Consider the following 15812-nt stretch of genomic DNA (forward strand, 5'->3'; position numbering starts at 1 on the left):
TGCACATATACATATCTCATCGAGTTCTATTCTACATAGACTATGTTTACATACTTTATCATATTTTATGTATTCAAGGAAGAACGCTACACAAGTGGTCACTGATCGTGTGAAAAGATCCTCAAACTTATTAGGAATTTGATTTGAAACTCTAATAAAAAAAAAAAGAAGACCTCATCTTTCATTCATCAGCTTGGCAAAGATTAAAAAGTTTACTAATCTATATTGTTGGCAAAGAATCCGGGATATGGGTACTATTATTAAGACTGTGAGTTGTCAAAGCTTTTTTTGGTAGGCCATTTTCCAGAATGTATCAAATGTAAAATGTATCAAATATGTCCTTTTTGAAGGAGCAATTCCAATTTGATATGCTATCCTAAATAATGACATGTGCAGAAAAAAATATATGTATAAGAATATTCATTGTAATATTGTCAGTAAAATGGACTATTTAAAACAGCCCAAATATTTGTCAATAAATGAATGGGTAAATAAATTATGGTGTGTGCCTACTAAGCTATTAAAAGGAATAAGACAGGCATATAAAATTGTCAAGATTTACTGTTCAGTGAAAAAAAAGAAAATTGAAGAACAGTGTATAATCATATTCTAAAATGAAAAATGTGTGTATTTGTGTGTATCGAGGTCTCAATTACGGAAAAATAGAACTGTGCTTGTAGCTGGGTAAGGCAGAAGAAATGGCTTTGTGGGCACCTTATCTATACCATAATTCAGTGCAAAGATAAATGTCATTAAAATGTCAGTATATCTTAATAACGTACAAATTCTGTGTTACTGCTCTAAATGTGTGTTTAACAATGCTGAATTTAAAAGCAATGCTTTTTATAAATACTTTGATTGTCTACTAAGTAGTGCTTCTCCATCAACTTCCTTTCACTGAGTTTTAGTGTTAAGAGAGAGACTATAGAGACATAATTTCCTGCCTTCATTTTGCAGGCAAGGATACAAAAATCTAAATGAAGGGATTTGTCCAGTTCCATTTGAGTTTTTGGGCAGAGTCAGAACATTGCTCAGAGTGGTCTGATATCCATTTTTGTCCCTTTTCTCATCATGAACAACCCTAAACTTAGAATTCTTCCGATTTTCCCACATTTTATACAGTATTATTCTATAACTTGACCATCGTTCATTACTCTGGCCTCCTTCTCAAACTTGAAGTTATTAGTAAAACAGACGAGCATCTCTTCTGCAACATGGAAGAGCATATTAAAAATATATTCATTCATTTCCTCATTCTAGCAACAGGCACTTAGTGATGTCTATCCTGTGGGAGTTGAAAACCACTTAGACTCGGACCTTCCCTCACAAAAGGGTATGCCAATAAGTGAACTCGCAGTTACTCTGTTAACTGCCCTGTGCCCTGAGGAAAAGAACAGTGTTGGGAGAACACATTGCTTGCATTGGGGAGGGGCCTCCTGGAAGGCTTCCTGGACGAAGTAACATCCAAGCTGCCATCTGAGGGAAGGGCATCCCTCTGGCAGGTAAATGTGGGTGGGGAGATAGTTTTCTTTTCTTTCTTTCTTTTTTTTTTTTTTAAGATTTTATTTATTTATTTGAGAGAGGGTGAGGGAGAAAGAGAGAGAGAATGAGCAGGGGGAGGGGCAAAGGGAGAGGGAGCCTGACATGGGGCTCCATCTGAGGACCCTGGGATCATGACCTGAGCTAAAGGTAGATGCTCAACCACCTGAGCCACCCAAGTGCCCCAAGGGAGATTAGTTTTCTAGAAAGAGGATATGAAGAGCAAAGTTTGGTTGGGCAGTGTGTCTTTGTTAGTCATGGAATTTTAACTCTGTTCAGACTGGTGAGCTCTTGAATCGTTGCTATTATACTGTAAATGAAATTAATACTGTCTAAAATTCATTGAAGCAAGAAAAAAAAAAAGGCTATATGAACCCTGGCTGGCAGACTAGTGTCTCCTGTTCTGTTGTTCAGTCTCTCATGAAAGTTCACTGGTAGGTGAACATTGCAGGGGATGATTTAAACTGATGCATCTGTTTTAAAATAACATATCTAATCTTCTGCTCCAGAAGATGTTCACAGGGTTTGACAGCAAATGCTAATACATATTCATAACCAATAGGCTGCAGAACCAAGGGAAATTGAGGCAAGTGTAACAGAACGAAGCATGAGAAAGCAGCATGTTAATTTTAAATTTAATTATAGAGATAGGGGGAAAGGATGCATTTTGACAGTGTATACTCATTCAGCTGTCATGGAACATTACCCAAAAATCATGCCAAATATTTGACAGAAGAAATATTATTTTGGGTGAAATGCTTGATAAAACTAGCAGGTCCTGAGGAAAACAAGATTCTGAAACTCTATTAGAAACTATTTTTCATGTAGAGAAAAAAAAAAAAAGCATCGCAGAATTCTAATGATATGAAAGAAAAAAAATAAAAAGCTTTCAAACTAAGGAAAGCTTTCTGGTCCAAGAAAGATTTCTGTTTATGGAATGTTTTTGACATGGGTATATTCTAAATTCAGTTTGAAATTAGGGAAGAGAATAATTAGTGTGATTCTTGTGTTCCTATTACTTTTGGTAACCTGAAACCATGTGTCATTCACTGTGACCAGCACACCGAGGCTTTCTACTGAAGTGTATTTGAAGAGCACAGACCTTGATGCTGAGTGCTTAAAATAGTGTTCGGCATGGAGCTGTCACTTAATAAATATTTGTTGAGTGAATGAATAAATAAACCTACCCCATTCTACCCTGTGTGGTGTATAAGCTCAATATATACTTATTAATGAATAGATCAGTGGAAGGATGGATGAATGGATCCATGGATGGGTGAAAGTATCCCTCCGAGTGGCTTACAACTCACAATTTGTCACTAATTTTCAGGATCTGGAAGCACATCCTCACTAGTGAATGAGGGCAGTGAACTCTGGGTCAGTCACATGTTAACCCACTGCTTGCTTTGGTATGGAAGAAAATCCCTAGATTTCTGAGTATATTGGATTGTTGTCTCTCCATAGTTTTTAACCGGGACTTGTAGTCTTATCTTCGGCGAGTCCTTATTTACAGAGTAGGGAAAAAAAGGAGAAAAACTTTCTTTCCTCATTTCATTAATTTTAGGAAAAAATTAAGGAAAAAACAAACATAAACAGCATTCCTAAAAGTTAGCAGAATTAAAAAAAATTAAGTGTCCACTTTGAGAATGTATTGCTTTGTTTTGCCAGCAAGTATGTAAATGTTTAGGCTTACTAGAACTATTTTTTAGCAAGCAATTGGTGAGTCTTAAGAGGAGTGAGCTCAGTGAGGGTTTTGGGTATAGGCAATCTCAGACTTTGCTGATGGAAATGTAAATTTGTTCAACCTTTTGGAGGAAGTTGGTAAGATATATCAAAAACTTTAAGAATGGTTAAATTCTGACTCAGCAATTCTGTTTCTAGGGAATTTCCCTCAGGAAATAATTGGACAAGGGAGCAAAGATGTATGTATTGGGATGTTTGTTGTAGGCAGGGGTGTTTATATAAAACAGCAAAGCATTGGGAACAATTGAAATTTTCAATAATGGGGGCCATAAATTATATGTCTTCTCCACAGAATATTGTACAGCCATTAAAAATGATGGTAAAGACCAGTATATATTGTACAAGGCACACCTTCACAGTTTGATGTAAAGTGGAAAATGCAGCATACAAAGATATGTATATCATGACACCATTTGAAAAATAATACACAAGTATTTCTCTTTCTGCCCAGAAAAAAAAAAAATCTGACATGTTGATGGCATTATGGAGGATTTTAAATTTTGGCTTATTTATATTTTGTATTTTCTATAATAAATTTCTATGAATTATTCTGTGCAAAAAACTAAATAATTTAAAAAATGTGTGGGCACACAACACATTGCTAATTGAAAGTACATGATCTCAATTTTAAAAAAGGCTGTCAACTTTCTTACAAAGGGTATATTTTTGGAGGTTTGTACTTAGGTTTAGTGCTTAGTTTTCACAGAAGGTACAGTGAAATCCAAATCTTACAAATCTCAAAGGCTGAAGGGAGTTGTACAGAGTCCATGCTTTAAAAAAAAAAAAAAAAAAAAGCTCATGAGAACTGACTATATCTGCAGAAAATGCTTTCTAGGCAAAAGGAAAGGATTTTTAGAATATTCTTTGAAAGTCTTTCAGGAAGACAGGAAGATTTTCTAAATGTCTAAAGTTACGACCACTGAGATAATCAACCAGACTTTCCGAGTGTATTAGCTTTTTTGTAGGAACACTTGGAAGCAATACTGGGTTATTTGTATTGCTCAATAGTTAAATAGATATAGCAAAATAAATGTAGAAACATTATCTTAGAAGGGCTGAATGAGAATATGTTTTCTATTAGATAAAGCTCTGTTCACTTTTATCATAAGAGAAATTCTAAGAGATGCTGGGGTACAAATTTTTACCTCCAAAATACCAGAGAATCTTGACTAATAGAAGTGAAGGGTATACTTTCAAACACTGTTAGGAGTTTTTGTTTGGAAAGTCTACATTCAAATTGGAACAAATTGTCTATGGGAAGAACGTTATATTGAAGCCATACTTCTTATTAAAGTCAAATTAAGTTTTCAGTTGAAGGGACTGAGAATTAATTATTTTATGCTTATGTTTTATAATGAAATCAAATTTCCTAAATTCTTAATATTTCCCTAGCTATACTAAATATATGCTTGTGAATCTAGCTTGCTGTGGATGTGACTTCAACAATAGTAACTTAAAGTTGGAATAAAATTATTTAATGTAAAGATGGCCTTATATGCAGATTTGGACCCTAATATAAACCCTGAGAATTGTTATGACTGACTTAGGATCACACAAATATTATGTAGTGAAGTCAGGCATAATACCCAGATGTTAACTAAATTGGCATTAATTTAGATATATATGTATACATATATATATGTATTTTTTTTCCAAAGATGGCTCAAAGATGAGTTATTTTGCCACTCAGTGCTGAATCTAATACAGATTGAGAGTTTATCTCAACTAAATCATGGTATATGCAAGCTCATTTTTAGATTGAGGGACTGTTTTATCTTTCTTCCTGTGGAATTACCCTCTGCCAAGAAGTCCAGGCTAGAAACCTCTGGCTCACCTAAAATTCATAAAGTAGCAGAAGTGGCTCACAATGACAAAATGTTGGTCTCGTCTGTATGAAAGGGTCTTGGTCTCTGGAAACACGTAGGTAAACTTTACTTTTGCTGAGCTCACTTAGAACCATTTTATATCTGAGGAAGAGCCGCTGAAACCGTGCGCACAGTTGCTAGTTCATCTGAAGCTCAAAACCAGCATCTGCTGCCATGAAGACAGTGGTCAGAGAAACCGAGAGCTTCAGGTAATCCTGTCAGTAGGGTCTCCTTCACATATTCTTTGGACCCACTGAGAAGTCTCTTATAAGCGTCTAGTTAGCAACTAGCCACCCCTGATAGATAGGATCAAGTTACTAAAATTAGTAACTATGTACACTTCCAAATCCTTACACACACACACACTCATATCAACAAATGAATTTAGCTAAATCCTTAGAGAAGAGTCATTGCTAACATGATGACATTGTATAGAGAGTCCTTCTATTCTTTAAACTAGTTAGCAGGGAATTAACATTTACTGTGTATAAATGTGTTATATTCACCTTAAATTATCCCGTGTGGTTCACATAAATTATCAGCTAATCCTGATAACAGCCCTAACGGGTAGTTGTCATTATCCCTATTTAGAGGCATAATAACTGAGGCTGAGGCTTAGAGCTCCAAGTGCACAACCACACGATCCTCCTGCCACAGTGTGTGATGTGTATAATATAATGGGATGACTGAATTAATTCTTGTCTCAGAACATAACTGGGAGCCACTGATAAAATGAGCATTAACTGTGTGGTAAAAGTTAATGCATTTGTGCTTTTAAGTTTGTGTAAAAGATCACAGACTTTCATTGTACATTGAACTAATTTATTAAAGCTGGCATATAATAGAATTAATAAACACAAAACACATACTGATCAAGGCATAATGATTCTTGAACCACATTAGAAATTTTTAGTAATAGCAAATTCCTAAATTTTAACCAAAGGAATGGCAAAAATTGGTTTTATTTTCAAACTTAAATCAGTGAACAATCAATAATAGGACTGTCCAGTATATTATATAGTTACTCTTTTCTGTCAAACTTCATAAATTGGGAGTATTCCTCAAATCTTCTCCCGGTGCATATTGGCATTATCAATACGCAGAAAATTATAAAGTTGATTGTGTATATTACTTTGGAGACGAAAGTTTGCTGTCTTTGTTTATGGTCCATTTGCAATTCCATATTCTAGGATATAAAAAAGACTTATTTTGGTATTTATCAAACAAAATGGTTTCCTCTCCTTAGAAAAAAAATCACCAACTCATAAGAAAATACTCTGAGATTTAGCTTGAAAATGTTTTAAACATAGTATAAGATAATAACATAAATATAAGAGGCTGGTTGATGTCATTATGTAACAGTTTTAAAATAAAAGATCAACATTGACATAGCGTTCAGAAACAGTTTGCAGTTTGGCTCAAATGGAGTGTTTTTAGGATCAGGTTTCTTTCTCCACACTTAAAATCTGGGTCACTGAAAAATTTCCATCTCTCTAAACTTTTTGGACTAAAAATAATTTAACAAAGAAAAGAATGATGGACTTCTGAGTAGTTCAAAGGGCTGGATACTAATTATTTATCAGAAAGTTAATTAATCAAAAGCCTAGACCAAATTCTATTAAATGCTTGATTACTTAGTTTTTGCACACATAATACCTCAGCTCATCTTTTTTTTTTTTTTTTCCAATTAAGACTTTATATTTTTAGAGTAGTTTTAGACTCACAACAGAATTAAGGGGAAGATAACAGAGATTACCTGTATTTCCCCTACCCTGAAACATGCACAGCCTCCCCCTTTATCCACATCCTCCACCAGAGGGGTACGTTTGTTACTGCTGTTGAACCTACATCGACACATCATAATCACCCAAAGGCCACACTTTACATTAGGACTCACTCTTAGTCTTGTTCATTCTGTGGGGTTTGGACAAATGCATAATGACATATATCCACCACTGTGGTATCATACAGAATAGTTTCACTGCCCTGAAAATCCTGTATGCTCTGCGTATTCATCCTCCCTCACTCTAACCCCTGGCAACCACTGAACCTTTTACTGTCTCTATGGTTTTGCTTTTTGTAGAATTTCATGTAGTTGGAATCATACCATGCAACCTTTTCAGATCCGCTTTTTTTCACTTAGTAGTATGCATTTAAGGCTCCTCCAGGTCTTTTCATTGCTTGATAGCTCATTTCTTTTTGGCACTGAATAATATTCTATTCTCTGGATATACCACAGTTTATTTATCCATCACTCTTTGGAGGACATCAACTTGGGTGCTTCCAAGTATTGGCAATTACAAATAAAGCTGCTCTAAACATCCCGTGTGCAGGTTTTTGTGTGAAAATCTGAGTCTTCAGTTCATTTGGGTTAATCCGAAGGAGCATGATTGCTGGATCATATAATAAGAATATGTTCAGTTTTCTAAGAAGCCACCAAAACTGTCTTCCAAAGAGGCTGTATGATGTTACATTCCCATCAGCAGTGCCTGAGAGTTCCTGTTCTGGATCCTTGTCAGCATTTGGTTTTGTCAGCATTCCAGATTTCTGGCCATTCTAATAGGGTGTGTAAAGACACCTGTCATTTCGCTGATGGCATATGATGTGGAGCTTCTTTCCATACGCTTTTTGCGTATCTGGGTATCTTTTGTGAGATATGAATTAAGGCCATTGGCCCATTTTTAAATTGGATTGTTTGTTTTCTTATTGTTAAATTTTAAGAATTTTAAAAATATGTTCTGGATGAGTTCTTTATCAGCTATATCTTTTGAAAATATTTTCTCCCAGTCTATGGTTTTTCTTCTCATTCTTTTGACATTATATTTCATAGAGCAGGAGTTTTTAATTTTAGTGAAGTCCAGATTATGAATTCTTTCTCTCAAGGATTGTGCCTTTGGTGTTGCATCTAAAAAGTCATCACCAAACTGAAGGTCATCTAGGTTTGCCTCTATGTAATCTTCTAGGAGTTTTATAGTTTTATAAGTTTTATAGTTTTAAGGCTGTGATCCATTTTGAGTTAATTTTTGTGACGGGTATAAGGTTTATAAGTTTTATAGTTTTAAGGCTGCGATCCATTTTGAGTTAATTTTTGTGACAGGTATAAGGTTTGTGTCTAGATTCATATTTTATGATGTGGATGTCCAGGTATTCCAGCACCACTTGTTGAAAATATTATTTTTTCTCTATTGTATTGCCTTGGACCTTTGTCAAAGATCTAGTGACTAGATTTATGTGGGTCTGTTTCTGGGCTCTCTGTTCCATTGATCTCTTTGTCTATTTTTATGACAATCCCACACCGTTGTGGTACTTACTGTAGTTTTATAGTATGTCTGGAAGTCATGTAGAGTTAGTTCTCCAGCTTTGTTCTTGTCCTTCAATATTGTGTTAGTTCCCAATATCTTGGGAAGAATTGAGATCTTGACAGTATTGAGTCTTCCTATCTATAAGCATGAGATATGTTTTCACTTATTTAGTTCTTTTGATTTCATTGATTGGAGTTTTGTAGTTTACCTCATATAGGTCTTTTACGTATTTCTTAGATTTATATGCATTTCATTTTTCTGGATACTGAAATAAATGATACTGTGATTTTAATTTCAAATTCCACTTATTGTTTGCTAGTATATAGCAGAGCAATTGACCTTTGTATATTAACCTTGTATCCTGCAGTCTTAATAGTTCCAGGAGTTTATTTGTTGATTCTTTCAGGTTTTCTACATAGATGATCATGCCACCTGTAACAAAGACAGTTTTATTTCTTCTTTTCCAATATTTGTATCTTTTACTTCCTTATCTTGTTGCATTAGCTAGAACTTTCATTATGATGTTAAAAAGCAACTGTGAGGGGAGCATCCTTGCCTTGTACCAGATCTTAGTAGGAAAGCCTCCAGTTTCTCACCATTGAATATGATGTTAGATGTGCATTTTTGGGGTAGATATTCTTTATCAAGTTGAGGAAGTTCTCCTCTATTCTTAGTTTACTGAGAGTTTCAAAATTCATGAATGGCATTGAATTTTGTGAAATGCTTTTTCTACATCTATTGATATATCAGTTAATTTTAAAAACAATTTTCTTGTGGCTGATATTGCTATATCCACTTTACAGATGGAGAAATTAAGGCTCAGCAGTGAAGTAACTTGCCAATAGGTCTCACAATTACTGGTGGAATTAAGTTTAAACCTACAATTATGACTTGCTCTACAATATGCTTTCTCCCAGTGCTTACTATCAATCCTGAATCATTGGCTCCAAGGTAGTAGGAAAAGTAGATTCTCTCATCATGAATATCACCAAACTAAACAGCCTATTAAGTAGTAAAATATAAACTTATTTTAAATATTATTTCAAATAATAATTAAAAATTCTTTTTAAAGATTTCATTTATTTACAGAGAAAGAGAGAGAGAGCACACACAAGCAGGGGGAGCGGCAGGCAGAGGGAGAAGCAGACTCCCTGCTGAGCAAGGAGCCCGATGCGGGGCTCGATCCCAGGACCCTGGGATCATGACCTGAGCCGAAGGCAGACACTTAACTGAGCTACCCAGGCATCCCTGAAATAATAATAATATTAACAGTATTCTCATGCACAGATTTTGTATTTGTGAGTTTGCCTACTTGCTAAAATTTATTTGTAACCCCAAAATTAATACTGGAGACTCTTTCATGGTCATTTGCAGACATGTACAGAGTGGCAAAAGATTTCAGCCTCCAATGTACATATTCCAGGCTGAGGGCAGACAACGTGACACTCTGCCTTTTTATTCTAGCTCTCATACTGCAAACAAGTATCCTATTTGTGGTCTACTTAGTGCCAAGTTCTTTTTGCATTTTGTGTTTTTGTTGGTGATTTCGCTGTTTAAAAATGGCCCCCAAGTGTGGTGGTAAAGTTCTGTTTAGTGTTCCTAAGTGCAAGAAGGCTATGATGTGCCTTATGGAGAAAATACATGATACATGTGTTAGATAAGCTTTATTCAGTTGGTCATGAATTCAATATTAGTAAATTAACTATATATATTAAATTAAGTGTCTTTCAATGGAAACATACAAACAAATTATGAATTGATCAAGTGATGAAAATATTGTGACCAGGGGCTCATAGAAACATAACTCTGTATTTCCTCTCAGAACTATGGTTCAGTATCTGCTAATTTAGTATTTGCAAACACTTTATAGAGCATAAGTACCATTAATAACAAAATCAACCATTTATGATTTCACTGTCATGGTGTGTTTGTAATGATGTATTTACGGAAGTGAACTTCTTGCTTTTGGATTAAAGTTTCAGTGTGGTATAATTTTATTGGCTGTGCTCAACTCTGTTTATCCATCTTCTGTAAACCACTATGCTAGTTTCCTACTGATGCTATAACAAATTATCACAAGCTTAGTAGCTTCAAACACACAGATTTATTATCTTAATTTGGAGGTCACAAGTCCAAAATGGGTTTTACAGGGCTAAAATCAGGGTGTTGTCAGGATTGCCTTCCATCTGGAGGCTCTAGCAGAGACTCTGTTTCCTTGCCTTTTCCTGCTTCCGGAGGTGCTTGCATTCCTTGGAATATAGCCCCACATTACTCTGACTGCTGCTTGCATCATCATATCAAATCTCTGACTCTCCTGCTTCCCTTTTCCAGTTATAAGGATATTTGTTATCGAAAATGTCAGCTTGTAGCCCTGTCAATTCTGTGCTCCCCGGTCCCAATTAACTTAAATATAGTCTTGTTACAGAGTAAAAGACATTTGTCTTTGCATCTTGGAAGAATTGCTGATTAGGTCCACATCTGGGGATGGGGCAGTGCTCTAGTACTTATGGATGCCTTCACTGTTGTCTTGTTTTTATTCCTGTTTCTAGCCCTCAGAGCCATGTCAAACCATCTGCATGTCCAGAGAAGAGTTTATGCAAAGGATGACAGAGATTGTTGGTTGGGGCACAAAGGAAGAATATGGTGAGCTCTTTGACAAAGTGGATGTAGCCCAAGATGGCTTCATTAACTGGGACAAGCTGACTTCATTTATGCTGTTAGCACTTTATGAGAAAGACGAACAAGCAAAGGCAACTGTGGTTCCCCAGTGGAAAGACCTTGAATTCCTCCCAGTGAAGCACAAGGACACGATTCAAAAAGTAATTTTCTTAAAAAGTTCAAGTCGTTATCTGACCATCAGTAAGGAAGGCTTATTAGGAATCTGGGGAGAGAATTTAAAGCTGCAAGAAACACTTCCCATCACTTCAGATACCACCAAGCTTAAACACCTGTGGGTGACAAGTCTGGTTTCTCTGGAAAATGTAAACAAGGTACCAAATCTTAATAAATAAATTTACTACTTTATTTCTTTAAAGATTTTTTTATTTGTTTATTTGAGAGAGAGAGAGAGAGAGAGATCATGAGTGGGGGTGAGGAGGTCGAGGGAGAAGCAGCAGGGAGCCCGATGTGGGACTCGATCCCAGGACCCTGGGATCATGATCTGAGCTGAAGGCAGACGCTTAACTGACTGAGCCACCAGGCGCCTTAAATTTACTGCTTAAAAAGGGGGAAAAAATGATGAGACAGGGCTCCTGACCAATATCAAGTATAACACTGGCAGTGACAAAGAGCTGTAGTACCTCTCTGTGCCTCTCCTCTCACCTGGAGGGAATGCAAATAGAGCCAAGTGGGCTACTCGATTTCGCAAACTGGTTTCTTGGGCACCTTTAAAGGACACAGCTGATAGTGACTCAGATTCTTGGCTCTGTCCCAAATGTGGCCATGCTGCATTGCTGGCTCATAAGACGTTTCTGGACTCCATAGTTTGTAGTAGAATCATGGGTCTATATGTAGAGCTGAGAGGCTATAACAGTGCGTGGCACAACTCAATGCAATTACGGGGAATTGCTTATCTGATTTTAACCACTGTCCTAGTCAGTTTCTTAATTGTGATTGGGAGGGCCCACTAAGTACAAATATCCTTATATGACTCTACCTATAAGTAAGATAACATGTTGAAAGGAAAATCAGTTTGTGAGGGAAGGATGAAGCTTAAAGAATCTATGTTCTTAGTATTTTATATTAAGCACATGGCAAACTTTCTATGAAAATTTTTAAATATACACACAAGCAGAGATAATAGTATTAAGAACCAATATTTACCCTTAACCATTTCCAATTCCAGCCAATCTAGTTTCATCTATATCTCCCTACTTTTGAAACCCAAGACATGCAATTATTTAGTCTGTAAATGTTTCATTTTTCTAAAAAAAAAAGTCTCCCTTTTTAGCATAATTATAGTACTGCTATCACATTTAAAATCAATTAAAGTAATTCCTTGCTATCATCAAATATTCAGTCATGTACATATTTTCTTGTCTGATAATTTTTAATAGTCTGTGAATTCCTTGTTTGATAGTTTGTTTGAATTCAAATCTGAATAAGGTCCAAATCATTGTGAATTGTTGATGGGTCTATTTTGATCTACATGTTTTTCTTCACCTCTTCTTTATTATTGCATTGTTTTGTTCTTGCTGTTGCTATTTTTGTTAAAGAAACGAGGTGTTTGTCCTTTAGAGTTTCCCACAGTCTGGATTTTGTGGACTGTATTTAGATAGGGTTGTTGAACATGTCTACTTGTTCCCCATATTTCCGGTATACTGGTAGTCGAATCTAAAGACTTGATCAGTTTTAGAATGGTCTGTTCTGGAATAGGGGTTCCTCAGTCGGGAAGCACAAAATGCCTGTTCTCTCTTTTCTTGGGACATTATCAGTTATCACAATTATTCCTTGATCTATCAATTTGTTTAGGGGTTGCAAGATGATGACATTCTAGTTTCATCATTTCCTCTTTATAAGCTGAAATGCCTCTATAAAAAGAAATTCCCCTTGTCAATTATTCAGCTATAATGTACAAATCATAGACCAAAGGCAGGATAAATGAGTAATTCTTTATTTTATTTACCAGCATTCAAAATCCTCTAAAGATGAAAAATGAGTACTACTATCATTATTATTATCAGTATCATTATAAACTCATGAATTTAACCAGTTTGATTTGTTTTAATCCACTGAGTTATTAACCCATCCTTAAAATTGTATCATCTTTGGACACTGGGATGAATACAAGTCAGCTTCTGAGTTTTTTCTGATATAAGCATATTAGTCTTTGAAAGCTTCTTTACTCTCCGGTATGACAAAATGTTCCAGGATCATCTTCCATATTTATTATGCCAGACCCAGAATTGGCCATTTCTCCAAAGACCCGGGTTCTTTTTACTGGGAAATGGTATGCTCTAATGCCTTGAACATCATCATCGTCATCATCATTTGCTTCCTATGTGACATGCCCTGCTCTATTAATCTTCTCAAGATCACCATAAGGTAGATATTATTCCCACTTTAAAAATGAGAGACTATGCAAGGGGAGGTTGTGGAATTTGCCCCAGGTCACGCAGGATGTAATCAGTGTTGTAAGACTTGTAAACAGAGGCAGCTTGATTTCAGAACCTGTTTCAGAGTCTTTGCTGCCTCTAGAGTGGTCCAGTTCGTTCTTGCTAAGGATCGGGCGTTAATGTTAACTGTATGTATTACAACATAGTTCAAGCCCAGATTTTCTTTTGTATCTGTGTGTAGCATTCTATTATTATAATGTAATATTTGTGTTGTTATATTATATAATGATTATGTTGCATTGTGTCTTCTTTCCAGGACTGATGACTAACTCATACCCTTTACTTTGCACTTAGTCAACATGGAACTTTAAAGAATGTTGCTTTTTTCTTCTTTTCTCAAACAGCTTTATTGAAGTATAATTACACAAAATGCACTGCACATATTAATACCCAAGTGGATAGATTTTAATGCATTTAGATACTGTGAAAAATCAACAGTACAATGAAGATAATGAACATATCCATCCTCAAAAGTTTCCTCGTGCCCTTTTGTAATCCCCTGTCCAATCCCTCCCATCTCTCCTTGTCAGGTAGCGACTGATATGCTCTCTGTCACCATACGATAGTTAGCATTTTCTAGAGTTTTATATAATTGACATCATACAGTGTGTACTCTGTTTGGTCTCACTTCTTTAACTTGGCTTGGTTATTTTGAGATACATCAGTGGTTTATCTTTTTATTGTGTAATATTTCATCATGTGGATATAGCACATCCTTACCAACATTTGGTATAATCAGGGTATTTTTTTCCCCTCTTAATTTTAGCCATTTTAATAGGTTTGTTTTTTTTTTTTTAAATCTTATTGTGGTTTGAATTCACATTTTCCTAATGACTAATAATATTGAGCATATTTTCATATACCGATTTGCTACCTATATATCCTCTTTGGTGAAGTATCTGTTAAAATCTTTTGCCTATTTTATTGTTGGGTTTATTTTGTTTAGTTTTGAGAGTTCTTTTTTTAAAGATTTTATTTATTTATTTGACAGAGAGACAGCTAGAGAGGGAACACAAGCAGGGGGAGTGGGAGAGGGAGAAGCAGGCCCCCCCCTGAGCAAGGAGCCCGATGTGGGGCTTGATCCCAGGACCCTGGGATCATGACCTGAGCCAAAGGCAGACACTCAACGACTGAGCCACCCAGGTGCCCCTTGAGAGTTCTTTATATATTCTGGATATATACATTTATCAGATGGATAATTTACAAATACTGTATCATAGCATGTGTTTTGTCTTTGTGTTTTCCTAAGACTGCTTTTGGTGATATCATTTTCAGATTGTTCATTACTAATGTATAGAAATACAATAGATTTTTAAAAAAATGATCTTATATCCTGCAACTTCACTGAACTCATTTATTGGTTTTGATCATTTTTTGTTGTTATTATTATTTAGGATTTTCTATGTTTAAGATCGTGTCATCTACTAATAAAGATAGTCTAACTTCTTCCTTTCCAATCTGGTTGCTTTTATTCTTTTTCTTGCCTAATTTCCCTTCCTGGAAATTCCAGTGTGGTGTTGAATAGTAATGGTGTGAGTGAACATCCTCATCACGTTCCTGATCTTAGGGAGAATACATTCAGTTTTCCACCATTAAGTATGATAGCCACTGTGGGTTTTTTTTATTTTTCAAGTTTAAGACGTTTCCTTTTTTTTTTTGTTTTTTTTGTTTTTTTTTTTTTTTTTCCCATGAAAATGTGTTGGATTTTGTCTAATGCTTTTTTGGTGTCTATTGAGATAATCATACAGTTTTTGTCATTGATTTTATTAATGTAGAATATTACATTGATGATATTTGTATGTTAAAGTAGCCTTGCATTCTGGTATAAATATAACTTGGTCATGGTATGTAATTTTTTTACATGTTGGATTCTCTGCTAATGTTTAATTGAAGATTTTTATATGTATATTCATTAGGGATATGGAGCTGCAGTTTTCTTATGATGTCCTTGTGTGGGTTTGGTCATAAGACAGTATTGGTTTCATGAAATGATTTGGAAAGTATTCCCTCCACTTTTTCTTTTTCTTTTTCTTTTTCTTGGAAGAGCTGGAGAAGCATTGGTATTAATTCTTCAAATGTTTAGTCACATTTATTAGTGAAACCATCTGGGCCTACGATTTTCTTTGTGAGAATTTTTTTTTAATTACAAATTCAATTATTTTACTTATTATATGTCTGCTGAGATTTTCTATTTGGTTTTGAGTTAGTTTAGGTAATATTTTTGTCTCAGGAATTTGTCTAGGAATCTC

General features: G+C 35.3%; 1 protein-coding gene across 1 annotated transcript in view; it reads left to right on the top strand.

The window, feature by feature from the left end:
• The window catches only part of WDR49 (WD repeat domain 49), a 134477-nt gene that overhangs the window by 8242 nt on the left and 110423 nt on the right, over positions 1–15812 (top strand). Inside the window, exon 2 of the mRNA XM_021702634.1 lies at positions 10999–11439. Within this exon, the coding sequence (XP_021558309.1) occupies positions 10999–11439 (441 nt within the window). The remainder of the gene's footprint in view (positions 1–10998; positions 11440–15812) is intronic.

The sequence above is a fragment of the Neomonachus schauinslandi genome, chromosome 1 (genome assembly GCF_002201575.2).
Source record: "Neomonachus schauinslandi chromosome 1, ASM220157v2, whole genome shotgun sequence".
Classification (NCBI taxonomy): Eukaryota; Metazoa; Chordata; class Mammalia; order Carnivora; family Phocidae; genus Neomonachus; species Neomonachus schauinslandi.